Source organism: Oncorhynchus masou, chromosome 32, assembly GCF_036934945.1.
Source record: "Oncorhynchus masou masou isolate Uvic2021 chromosome 32, UVic_Omas_1.1, whole genome shotgun sequence".
NCBI lineage: Eukaryota > Metazoa > Chordata > Actinopteri > Salmoniformes > Salmonidae > Oncorhynchus > Oncorhynchus masou.
In genome coordinates this window covers 1129684-1143252 of record NC_088243.1, presented here as the reverse complement: position 1 = coordinate 1143252, position 13569 = coordinate 1129684, and the positions used below count along the sequence as shown (strand labels likewise).

At 57.3% G+C, this 13569-nt stretch overlaps 1 protein-coding gene and 1 pseudogene across 1 annotated transcript; both read left to right on the top strand.

Moving 5' to 3' along the window:
• The window catches only part of LOC135526873 (protein numb homolog), a 9324-nt pseudogene extending 2984 nt beyond the window's left edge, over window positions 1-6340 (top strand).
• Window positions 6341-7600: 1260 nt separating this feature from the next.
• Window positions 7601-13569, top strand: LOC135526872 (mucin-2-like). Its single transcript, XM_064955540.1, has 2 exons — window positions 7601-8167; window positions 8225-13569. Exons 1-2 carry the CDS (start codon window positions 7601-7603, stop codon window positions 13484-13486), a joined length of 5829 nt encoding a protein of 1942 aa, XP_064811612.1. The 3' UTR covers window positions 13487-13569.

Genomic DNA, 13569 nt, shown 5'->3' with positions numbered 1-13569 from the left:
ACACTCGGTCTGTGTGTGCGTGTGACACTCGGTCTGTGTGTGCGTGTGACACTCGGTCTGTGTGTGACACTCGGTCTGTGTGTGCGTGTGACACTCGGTCTGTGTGTGCGTGTGACACTCGGTCTGTGTGTGTGTGACACTCGGTCTGTGTGTGTGTGACACTCGGTCTGTGTGTGTGTTAATATCCATCCGTAAATGTCAGCGTTTCTATTGAAGGAACTGTGATGCAGAAATCACACCATTTTCATGTTGCTAAAATTTCAGTTTATGGCAAAACAAGCGATGTGTAGAGAGTCATTATGTCATCAACCTGCTGTGAAATATATTTTCAATAACCAGAAATATTTTATTTTTGTACAAAACTGAATGTAAAAGAAACAAAAACCTAAACTCCATCTAATACCGCCACGTCGACCTGTCCTTCTAATACCGCCACGTCGACCTGTCCTAATACCGCCACGTCGACCTGTCCTTCTAATACCGCCACGTCTACCTGTCCTAATACCGCCACGTCGACCTGTCCTTCTAATACCGCCACGTCTACCTGTCCTAATACCACCACGTCGACCTGTCCTTCTAATACCGCCACGTCTACCTGTCCTAATACCGCCACTTCTACCTGTCCTAATACCGCCATGTCTACCTGTCCTAATACCGCCACGTCTACCTGTCCTAATACCGCCACGTCTACCTGTCCTAATACCGCCACGTCTACCTGTCCTAATACCGCCACGTCTACCTGTCCTAATACCGCCACGTCTACCTGTCCTAATACCGCCACGTCTACCTGTCCTAATACACTTCACGTCTACCTGTCCTAATACCGCCACGTCTACCTGTCCTAATACCGCCACGTCTACCTGTCCTAATACCGCCACGTCTACCTGTCCTAATACCGCCACGTCTACCTGTCCTAATACCGCCACGTCTACCTGTCCGTCTAATACCGCCACTTCTACCTGCCCGTCTAATACCGCCACGTCTACCTGTCCTAATACCGCCACGTCTACCTGTCCGTCTAATACCGCCACGTCTACCTGTCCGTCTAATACCGCCACGTCTACCTGTCCGTAATACCGCCACTCTACCTGCCTCTACCTGTCCTAATACCGCCACGTCTACCTGTCCGTCTAATACCGCCACGTCTACCTGCCCGTCTAATACCGCCACGTCTACCTGCCCGTCTAATACCGCCACTTCTACCTGCCCGTCTAATACCGCCACGTCTACCTGTCCTAATACCGCCACGTCTACCTGTCTGTCTAATACCGCCACGTCTACCTGTCTGTCTAATACCACCGCGTCTACCTGTCCGTCTAATACCGCCGCGTCTACCTACCCGTCTAATACCGCCGCGTCTACCTGCCCGTCTAATACCGCCGCGTCTACCTGCCCGTCTAATACCGCCACGTCTACCTGTCCTTCTAATACCGCCACGTCTACCTGTCCTTCTAATACCGCCACGTCTACCTGTCCGTCTAATACCGCCACGTCTACCTGCCCGTCTAATACTACTGTTATTTCCTCTCTCCTGTCTGTCTGTACCGCCACGTCTCACCTGTCCTAATACCGCCACGTCTACCTGTCCGTCTAATACCGCCGCGTCTACCTGCCCGTCCCGCCTGCGTCTACCTGTTGCTGCTAACTCTCCACCTGCCCCCGCCACGTCTACCTGTCCTTCTAATACCGCCACGTCTACCTGTCCGTCTAATACCGCCACGTCTACCTGCCCGTCTAATACTACTGTTATTTCCTCTCTCTCTGCTGTCCTGTTTGCTATTCACTCTGCCGTAGGGAACTGTACCGGTCCTGCCCTCCCTCCTGCTGTTGTTGTTGCTGCTAACTCTCCAGCACTGCCCCCTCCACTACCTGCTCGAGACACTAACCCCTGGGCCAGGACCCCGAGCCCCCACTGCCAAGCAGGGCAACATACCTCAGCTGCCTCTTCCTCCGCACACCCAGGTAAGGACTGGAGCAATAGAAGCCTCCGGACCCTTGGTGTTTGGCTACTACTGTGGTTGTTCTGTTTCTATGGACTGAGACACCAGACCAGAACACAGACGGGCTGGTTCTGTTTCTATGGACTGAGACACCAGACCACAGACAGACAGGCTGGTTCTGTTTCTATGGACTGAGACACCAGACCACAGACAGACTGGTTCTGTTTCTATGGACTGAGACACCAGACCACAGACAGACAGACTGGTTCTGTTTCTATGGACTGAGACACCAGACCACAGACAGACTGGTTCTGTTTCTATGGACTGAGACACCAGACCACAGACAGACTGGTTCTGTTTCTATGGACTGAGACACCAGACCACAGACAGACAGACTGGTTCTGTTTCTATGGACTGAGACACCAGACCACAGACAGACAGACTGGTTCTGTTTCTATGGACTGAGACACCAGACCACAGACAGACAGGTTCTGTTTCTATGGACTGAGACAGCAGACAACAGACAGACAGACTGGTTCTGTTTCTATGGACTGAGACACCAGACCACAGACAGACAGACTGGTTCTGTTTCTATGGACTGAGACACCAGACCACAGACAGACAGACTGGTTCTGTTTCTATGGACTGAGACACCAGACCACAGACAGACAGATTGGTTCTGTTTCTATGGACTGAGACACCAGACCACAGACAGACAGACTGGTTCTGTTTCTATGGACTGAGACACCAGACCACAGACAGACAGGCTGGTTCTGTTTCTATGGACTGAGACACCAGACCACAGACAGACAGACTGGTTCTGTTTCTATGGACTGAGACACCAGACCACAGACAGACAGACTGGTTCTGTTTCTATGGACTGAGACACCAGACCACAGACAGACAGGCTGGTTCTGTTTCTATGGACTGAGACACCAGACCACAGACAGACAGGCTGGTTCTGTTTCTATGGACTGAGACACCAGACCACAGACAGACAGACTGGTTCTGTTTCTATGGACTGAGACACCAGACCACAGACAGACTGGTTCTGTTTCTATGGACTGAGACACCAGACCACAGACAGACAGACTGGTTCTGTTTCTATGGACTGAGACACCAGACCACAGACAGACAGACTGGTTCTGTTTCTATGGACTGAGACACCAGACCACAGACAGACAGATTGGTTCTGTTTCTATGGACTGAGACACCAGACCACAGACAGACAGACTGGTTCTGTTTCTATGGACTGAGACACCAGACCACAGACAGACAGGCTGGTTCTGTTTCTATGGACTGAGACACCAGACCACAGACAGACAGACTGGTTCTGTTTCTATGGACTGAGACACCAGACCACAGACAGACAGACTGGTTCTGTTTCTATGGACTGAGACACCAGACCACAGACAGACAGGCTGGTTCTGTTTCTATGGACTGAGACACCAGACCAGAACAGACAGACTGGTTCTGTTTCTATGGACTGAGACACCAGACCACAGACAGACAGGCTGGTTCTGTTTCTATGGACTGAGACACCAGACCACAGACAGACAGACTGGTTCTGTTTCTATGGACTGAGACACCAGACCACAGACAGACAGACTGGTTCTGTTTCTATGGACTGAGACACCAGACCACAGACAGACAGACTGGTTCTGTTTCTATGGACTGAGACACCAGACCAGACCAGAACAGACAGACTGGTTCTGTTTCTATGGACTGAGACACCAGACCACAGACAGACAGACTGGTTCTGTTTCTATGGACTGAGACACCAGACCACAGACAGACAGGCTGGTTCTGTTTCTATGGACTGAGACACCAGACCACAGACTGGTTCTGTTTCTATGGACTGAGACACCAGACCACAGACAGACAGACTGGTTCTGTTTCTATGGACTGAGACACCAGACCACAGACAGACAGACTGGTTATGTTTCTATGGACTGAGACACCAGACCAGAACAGACAGACTGGTTCTGTTTCTATGGACTGAGACACCAGACCAGAACAGACAGACAGGCTGGTTCTGTTTCTATGGACTGAGACACCAGACCACAGACAGACAGACTGGTTCTGTTTCTATGGACTGAGACACCAGACCACAGACAGACAGACTGGTTCTGTTTCTATGGACTGAGACACCAGACCACAGACAGACAGACTGGTTCTGTTTCTATGGACTGAGACACCAGACCACAGACAGACAGACTGGTTCTGTTTCTATGGACTGAGACACCAGACCACAGACAGACAGACTGGTTCTGTTTCTATGGACTGAGACACCAGACCACAGACAGACAGACTGGTTCTGTTTCTATGGACTGAGACACCAGACCACAGACAGACTGGTTCTGTTTCTATGGACTGAGACACCAGACCAGAACAGACAGGCTGGTTCTGTTTCTATGGACTGAGACACCAGACCACAGACAGACAGACTGGTTCTGTTTCTATGGACTGAGACACCAGACCACAGACAGACAGACTGGTTCTGTTTCTATGGACTGAGACACCAGACCACAGACAGACAGACTGGTTCTGTTTCTATGGACTGAGACACCACACCAGACCAGAACAGACAGGCTGGTTCTGTTTCTATGGACTGAGACACCAGACCACAGACAGACAGACTGGTTCTGTTTCTATGGACTGAGACACCAGACCAGAACAGACAGACAGACTGGTTCTGTTTCTATGGACTGAGACACCAGACCACAGACAGACAGGCTGGTTCTGTTTCTATGGACTGAGACACCAGACCAGAACAGACAGACTGGTTCTGTTTCTATGGACTGAGACACCAGACCACAGACAGACAGGCTGGTTCTGTTTCTATGGACTGAGACACCAGACCACAGACAGACAGACTGGTTCTGTTTCTATGGACTGAGACACCAGACCACAGACAGACAGACTGGTTCTGTTTCTATGGACTGAGACACCAGACCACAGACAGACTGGTTCTGTTTCTATGGACTGAGACACCAGACCAGAACAGACAGGCTGGTTCTGTTTCTATGGACTGAGACACCAGACCACAGACAGACAGGCTGGTTCTGTTTCTATGGACTGAGACACCAGACCACAGACAGACAGACTGGTTCTGTTTCTATGGACTGAGACACCAGACCACAGACAGACTGGATTCCACAGCAGGTCTGACATGAGACGAGTGTTTAGCAAGTTGGCGACGTCATGACTGTTGTCGTCAATCAAATCGATTGATGATGCTCTTTTATATCTGTTGTCACAGTGTTAAATGCACAATTATATCTACAAGTCTGTGTTAATTAGTCTCTCCCAAACACTCTCTGGTGTTTCCTCCCAACAGGAGCTGATTGGACAACCCCAGTGACTGTAGCTCCACCCTCCACCACGGCGTCCCCATCGCACCCATCGCACCGCCGCACGCCGTCCGAGGCTGACCGCTGGCTCGAGGAGGTCACCAAGTCTATCTGCGCTCTGCAGCCCGCGTCCACACCCCCCTTCCAACCGTTCCTCACCCCCAACCCGCCAGCCTTGTCCACCACCCCAACCCAGGCATTCTCAACCACACTACCCACAGGCCAGCCCTTCTCTGCCCCCATGCCTGTGCCATCTGTTGCTCCCGTGGCCTTCATGTCCTCCCTGCCCCCTCGCCAGCCTGCCTACCCAATGTCCAACGGGCTGCCCTATGTCCAGCCCAGTGTGCCCGTGTGGGCATCACCTCCTCTCAGATGGTAGCCTATTTGTTTGGTTCAACCCCCCAGCCGTACCCCATCCCCCAGCATGATCCTTACAACAACCCCCACCCGCAACCCTCGATGCCCCTGCCTGTCCCCCTTCAGCCACCCAATGGGAGTGTAGCCTTCAATGGGGGCAGAGCTGACAGCTGGGCCCCTCCCCTCCTGCCCCCTCAGTCCTCCCTGGCCCCTCCCCTCCTGCACCCTCAGTCCTCCCCGGCCCCTCCCCTGCCCTCGCAGCTCCAGCCCGCGGCCGACCCCTTCGAGGCCAAGTGGGCCTCCCTGGAGAGTCGGTCCCGTCAGCACACCACGCCGTCGCCCACAAACCCCTTCTCCTCCGAGCTCCACACAACCTTTGAGATCCAGCTCTAGAGACTGAGAGACTGGTGGAGGGGGAGGACTGGTGGAGGGGGAGGACTGGTGGAGGGGGAGGACTGGTGGAGGGGGAGGACTGGTGGAGGAGGAGGACTGGTGGAGGAGGAGGACTGGTGCAGGACTGGTGGAGGGGGAGGACTGGTGGAGGAGGACTGGTGGAGGGGGAGGACTGGTGGAGGACTGGTGGAGGAGGAGGACTGGTGGAGGAGGAGGACTGGTGGAGGAGGAGGACTGGTGGAGGAGGAGGACTGGTGGAGGGGGAGGACTGGTGGAGGGGGAGGACTGGTGGAGGACTGGTGGAGGGGAGGACTGGTGGAGGACTGGAGGGGGAGGAGGACTGGTGGAGGACTGGTGGAGGGGGAGGGAGGATGGAGGGGGAGGACTGGTGGAGGACTGGTGGAGGGGGAGGACTGGTGGAGGGGGAGGACTGGTGGAGGACTGGTGGAGGGGGAGGACTGGTGGAGGGGGAGGACTGGTGGAGGGGGAGGACTGGTGGAGGAGGAGGACTGGTGGAGGGGGAGGACTGGTGGAGGAGGAGGACTGGTGGAGGAGGAGGACTGGTGGAGGACTGGAGGAGGAGGAGGACTGGTGGAGGGGAGGACTGGTGGAGGAGGACTGGTGGAGGGGGAGGACTGGTGGAGGGGGAGGACTGGTGGAGGACTGGTGGAGGGGAGGACTGGTGGAGGACTGGTGGAGGGGGAGGACTGGTGGAGGACTGGTGGAGGGGGAGGACTGGTGGAGGGGGAGGACTGGTGGAGGACTGGTGGAGGACTGGTGGAGGGGGAGGACTGGTGGAGGACTGGTGGAGGGGGAGGACTGGTGGAGGAGGAGGACTGGTGGAGGGGAGGACTGGTGGAGGGGAGGACTGGTGGAGGGGGAGGACTGGTGGAGGACTGGTGGAGGGGGAGGACTGGTGGAGGACTGGTGGAGGGGGAGGACTGGTGGAGGGGGAGGACTGGTGGAGGGGGAGGACTGGTGGAGGGGAGGACTGGTGGAGGGGGAGGACTGGTGGAGGGGAGGACTGGTGGAGGGGGAGGACTGGTGGAGGACTGGTGGAGGTGGAGGACTGGTGGAGGGGGAGGACTGGTGGACTGGGGAGGACTGGTGGAGGAGGACTGGTGGAGGACTGGTGGAGGACTGGTGGAGGGGTGGAGGACTGGTGGAGGACTGGTGGAGGACTGGTGGAGGACTGGTGGAGGTGGAGGACTGGTGGAGGAGGAGGACTGGTGGAGGACTGGTGGAGGAGGAGGACTGGTGGAGGGGGAGGACTGGTGGAGGGGAGGACTGGTGGAGGAGGAGGACTGGTGGAGGGGAGGACTGGTGGAGGGGAGGGAGGCTGTTGGATTGGCCGGACTGGTGGAGAGAGGAGGAGGTGGAGCCTCTCTGGTGTCTCTCCAGGACTGCCTGGTCTGGCTGGTGGAGGGGGACTGTGGAGGAGGAGGTGGAGGGGAGGACTGGATGGGTGCATCTATAAGTTGGGGTGAAGCTGCTGGCAGCACTGAGAGGTCATGGAGAGACAGCATTATTGAGGTGCTGTTGCTTACCAGGCATATTATGGGTTTAGTTTCTTTGGGTGGACATGATAAACCTGTGGAGTCCCTGTCAGCCTCCCAGTCAGCCACCACCAGTCAGCCTCCCAGTCAGCCCCAGGAGGAGGACTCAACCAGGTGGGAGGAGCCTCAACCAGCCCCAACCAGTCAGCCTGGTGGAGCCCCAGGACTGGTCAGGGGAGGAGTCATCCTCAACCATCCCCAACCAGGACTCCTCAACCAGCCCCAACCAGTCATCCTCAACCAGCCCCAACCAGTCATCCTCAAACAGGTGGGTCATCCCCAACCAGTCAGCCCCAACCAGTCAGCCCCAACCAGCCATCCCCAACCAGTCATCCTCAACCAGCCCCAACCAGTCATCCTGGAGGAGCCCCAACCAGTCATCCTCAACCAGCCCCAACCAGTCAGCCCCAACCAGCCATCCCCAACCAGCCATCCCCAACTGGCCATCCCCAGGAACCATCCCCAACTAGGAGCCTCAACCAGCCCCAACCAGTCAGCCTCAACCAGCCCCAACCAGTCATCCTCAACCAGCCTCAACCAGTCAGCCTCAACCAGTCAGCCTCAACCAGTCAGCCCCAACCAGTCAGCCCCAACCAGCCATCCCCAACCAACCAGCCCCAACTAGTCAGCCTCAACCAGCCCCAACCAGTCATCCTCAACCAGCCTCAACCAGTCAGCCTCAACCAGCCCCAACCAGTCAGCCTCAACCAGCCCCAACCAGTCAGCCTCAACCAGTCATCCTCAACCATCCCCAACCAGTCATCCTCAACCAGCCTCAACCAGTCATCCTCAACCAGCCCCAACCAGTCATCCTCAACCAGCCCCAACCAGTCATCCTCAACCAGCCCCAACCAGTCAGCCCCAACCAGTCATCCCCAACCAGCCCCAACCAGTCAGCCTCAACCAGTCAGCCTCAACCAGTCAGCCCCAACCAGTCAGCCTCAACCAGTCAGCCCCAACCAGTCAGCCTCAACCAGTCATCCTCAAACAGCCCCAACCAGTCAGCCTCAACCAGTCAGCCTCAACCAGTCAGCCCCAACCAGTCAGCCTCAACCAGTCATCCTCAAACAGCCCCAACCAGTCAGCCTCAACCAGTCAGCCTCAACCAGTCAGCCCCAACCAGTCAGCCTCAACCAGTCAGCCTCAACCAGTCAGCCCCAACCAGTCAGCCCCAACCAGCCCCAATCAGCCATCCCCAACCAGTCAGCCCCAACCAGTCATCCCCAACCAGTCATCCCCAACCAGTCATCCCCAACCAGTCATCCTCAACCAGCCCCAACCAGTCAGCCCCAACCAGTCATCCTCAACCAGCCCCAACCAGTCATCCTCAACCAGCCCCAACCAGTCAGCCTCAACCAGCCATCCCCAACCAGTCAGCCCCAACCAGTCAGCCCCAACCAGTCATCCTCAACCAGCCTCAACCAGTCATCCTCAACCAGCCCCAACCAGTCATCCTCAACCAGCCCCAACCAGTCAGCCCCAACCAGTCAGCCCCAACCAGTCAGCCTCAACCAGCCCCAACCAGTCAGCCCCAACCAGTCATCCTCAACCAGCCCCAACCAGCCATCCCCAACCAGCCATCCCCAACCAGCCATCAACCAGTCAGCCTCAACCAGCCCCAACCAGTCATCCTCAACCAGCCCCAACCACTCAGCCTCAACCAGCCCCAACCAGTCAGCCTCAACCAGCCTCAACCAGTCATCCTCAACCATCCCCAACCAGTCATCCTCAACCAGCCCCAACCAGTCATCCTCAACCAGCCCCAACCAGTCATCCTCAACCAGCCCCAACCAGTCATCCTCAACCAGCCCCAACCAGTCAGCCCCAACCAGCCCCAACCAGTCATCCCCAACCAGTCATCCCCAACCAGTCATCCCCAACCAGTCATCCTCAACCAGCCCCAACCAGTCAGCCCCAACCAGCCCCAACCAGTCAGCCCCAACCAGTCATCCCCAACCAGTCATCCCCAACCAGTCAGCCTCAACCAGCCATCCCCAACCAACCAGCCCCAACTAGTCAGCCTCAACCAGCCCCAACCACTCAGCCTCAACCAGCCCCAACCAGTCAGCCTCAACCAGTCATCCTCAACCATCCCCAATCAGTCATCCTCAACCAGCCCCAACCAGTCATCCTCAACCCGCCCCCAACCAGTCAGCCTCAACCAGTCAGCCTCAACCAGCCCCAACCAGTCAGCCTCAACCAGCCCCAACCAGTCAGCCTCAACCAGCCCCAACCAGTCAGCCTCAACCAGTCAGCCTCAACCAGTCAGCCTCAACCAGCCCCAACCAGTCAGCCTCAACCAGCCCCAACCAGTCAGCCTCAACCAGCCCCAACCAGTCAGCCTCAACCAGCCCCAACCAGTCATCCTCAACCAGCCTCAACCAGTCAGCCCTCAACCAGTCATCCTCAACCAGCCCCAACCAGTCAGCCTCAACCAGCCCCAACCAGCCAGCCTCAACCAGCCCCAACCAGCCAGCCCCAACCAGTCATCCTCAACCAGTCATCCTCAACCAGCCCCAACCAGTCAGCCTCAACCAGCCCCAACCAGTCAGCCTCAACCAGTCAGCCCCAACCAGTCATCCTCAACCAGCCCCAACCAGTCAGCCCCAACCAGTCATCCTCAACCAGCCCCAACCAGTCATCCTCAACCAGCCCCAACCAGTCATCCCCAACCAGTCATCCCCAACCAGTCATCCTCAACCAGCCCCAACCAGTCAGCCCCAACCAGTCAGCCCCAACCAGTCATCCCCAACCAGCCAGCCTCAACCAGCCCCAACCAGTCATCCTCAACCAGCCCCAACCAGTCAGCCTCAACCAGCCCCAACCAGTCAGCCCCAACCAGTCCCAACTAGTCATCCCCAACCAGTCATCCCCAACCAGTCAGCCTCAACCAGCCCCAACCAGTCAGCCCCAACCAGTCATCCCCAACCAGTCATCCTCAACCAGCCCCAACCAGTCATCCTCAACCAGCCTCAACCAGTCAGCCTCAACCAGCCCCAACCAGTCAGCCCCAACCAGTCATCCTCAACCAGCCCCAACCAGTCATCCTCAACCAGCCCCAACCAGTCATCCTCAACCAGCCCCAACCAGTCATCCTCAACCAGCCCCAACCAGTCATCCTCAACCAGCCCCAACCAGTCAGCCTCAACCAGCCCCAACCAGTCATCCCCAACCAGTCATCCTCAACCAGCCCCAACCAGTCAGCCCCAACCAGTCATCCCCAACCAGTCAGCCTCAACCAGCCCCAACCAGTCAGCCCCAACCAGTCATCCCCAACCAGTCAGCCTCAACCAGCCCCAACCAGTCAGCCTCAACCAGCCCCAACCAGTCATCCTCAACCAGCCTCAACCAGTCAGCCTCAACCAGCCCCAACCAGTCAGCCCCAACCAGTCATCCCCAACCAGTCATCCCCAACCAGTCAGCCTCAACCAGCCATCCCCAACCAGTCAGCCCCAACCAGTCATCCTCAAACAGCCCCAACCAGTCAGCCTCAACCAGTCAGCCTCAACCAGTCAGCCCCAACCAGTCAGCCCCAACCAGTCAGCCCCAACCAGTCAGCCCCAACCAGTCAGCCCCAACCAGTCAGCCCCAACCAGTCAGCCCCAACCAGTCATCCCCAACCAGCCATCCCCAACCAGCCATCCCCAACCAGCCATCCCCAACCAGCCATCCCCAACCAGCCATCCCCAACCAGCCATCCCCAACTAGTCAGCCTCAACCAGCCCCAACCAGTCAGCCTCAACCAGCCCCAACCAGTCATCCTCAACCAGCCTCAACCAGTCAGCCTCAACCAGTCAGCCTCAACCAGTCAGCCTCAACCAGTCAGCCCCAACCAGTCAGCCCCAACCAGCCATCCCCAACCAACCAGCCCCAACTAGTCAGCCTCAACCAGCCCCAACCAGTCATCCTCAACCAGCCTCAACCAGTCAGCCTCAACCAGCCCCAACCAGTCAGCCTCAACCAGCCCCAACCAGTCAGCCTCAACCAGTCATCCTCAACCATCCCCAACCAGTCATCCTCAACCAGCCTCAACCAGTCATCCTCAAAGAGCCCCAACCAGTCATCCTCAACCAGCCCCAACCAGTCATCCTCAACCAGCCCCAACCAGCCATCCCCAACCAGTCAGCCCCAACCAGTCATCCTCAACCAGCCCCAACCAGTCATCCTCAACCAGCCCCAACCAGTCAGCCCCAACCAGTCAGCCCCAACCAGTCATCCTCAAACAGCCCCAACCAGTCAGCCTCAACCAGTCAGCCTCAACCAGTCAGCCCCAACCAGTCAGCCTCAACCAGTCAGCCCCAACCAGTCAGCCCCAACCAGCCCCAATCAGCCATCCTCAACCAGCCCCAACCAGTCAGCCCCAACCAGTCAGCCTCAACCAGCCCCAACCAGTCATCCCCAACCAGTCAGCCCCAACCAGTCAGCCTCAACCAGCCCCAACCAGTCAGCCCCAACCAATCATCCTCAACCAGCCCCAACCAGTCATCCTCAACCAGCCCCAACCAGTCAGCCTCAACCAGCCATCCCCAACCAGTCAGCCCCAACCAGTCAGCCCCAACCAGTCAGCCCCAACCAGTCATCCTCAACCAGCCTCAACCAGTCATCCTCAACCAGCCCCAACCAGTCATCCTCAACCAGCCCCAACCAGTCAGCCCCAACCAGTCAGCCCCAACCAGTCAGCCCCAACCAGTCAGCCTCAACCAGCCCCAACCAGTCAGCCCCAACCAGTCAGCCCCAACCAGTCAGCCTCAACCAGCCCCAACCAGTCAGCCCCAACCAGTCAGCCCCAACCAGTCATCCCCAACCAGTCATCCCCAACCAGCCATCCCCAACCAGCCATCCCCAACCAGCCATCCCCAACCAGCCATCCCCAACCAGCCATCCCCAACCAGCCATCCCCAACCAGCCATCCCCAACCAGCCATCCCCAACCAGCCATCCCCAACCAGCCATCCCCAACCAGCCATCCCCAACCAGCCATCCCCAACCAGCCATCCCCAACCAGCCATCCCCAACCAACCAGCCCCAACCAGTCAGCCTCAACCAGCCCCAACCAGTCATCCTCAACCAGCCTCAACCACTCAGCCTCAACCAGCCCCAACCAGTCAGCCTCAACCAGCCCCAACCAGTCATCCTCAACCAGCCTCAACCACTCAGCCTCAACCAGCCCCAACCAGTCAGCCTCAACCAGTCATCCTCAACCATCCCCAACCAGTCATCCTCAACCAGCCCCAACCAGTCATCCTCAACCAGCCCCAACCAGTCAGCCCCAACCAGCCCCAACCAGTCATCCCCAACCAGTCATCCCCAACCAGTCATCCCCAACCAGTCATCCTCAACCAGCCCCAACCAGTCAGCCCCAACCAGTCATCCCCAACCAGTCATCCCCAACCAGTCAGCCCCAACTAGTCAGCCTCAACCAGCCCCAACCAGTCATCCTCAACCAGTCAGCCTCAACCAGCCCCAACCAGTCATCCTCAACCAGCCCCAACCAGTCATCCTCAACCAGCCCCAACCAGTCATCCCCAACCAGTCATCCCCAACCAGTCATCCCCAACCAGTCATCCTCAACCAGCCCCAACCAGTCAGCCCCAACCAGTCAGCCCCAACCAGTCATCCCCAACCAGTCATCCCCAACCAGTCATCCCCAACCAGTCAGCCCCAACCAGTCAGCCCCAACCAGCCATCCCCAACCAGCCATCCCCAACCAGCCATCCCCAACCAGCCAGCCCCAACCAGCCATCCCCAACCAGCCATCCCCAACCAACCAGCCCCAACTAGTCAGCCTCAACCAACCAGCCCCAACCAGCCCCAACCAGTCATCCCCAACCAGTCATCCTCAACAACCAGCCCCAACCAGTCATCCTCAACCAACCAGCCCCAACTAGTCATCCTCAACCAGCCCCAACCAACCAGCTCCGCCTCAGACCCAACTAGCCCTCCCAGCTCTGGAGAGACCATAATGACTGTA

Excerpts from the sequence above, each read along its gene's own strand:
- LOC135526872 (XM_064955540.1), top strand. The coding sequence starts at position 7,601 with ATGGGTTTAGTTTCTTTGGGTGGACATGATAAACCTGTGGAGTCCCTG. Across the intron at positions 8,168-8,224 it reads CAACCAGTCAGCCTCAACCA|TCAGCCTCAACCAGCCCCAA; the intron begins GTCAGCCCCAAC and ends AGCCCCAACTAG.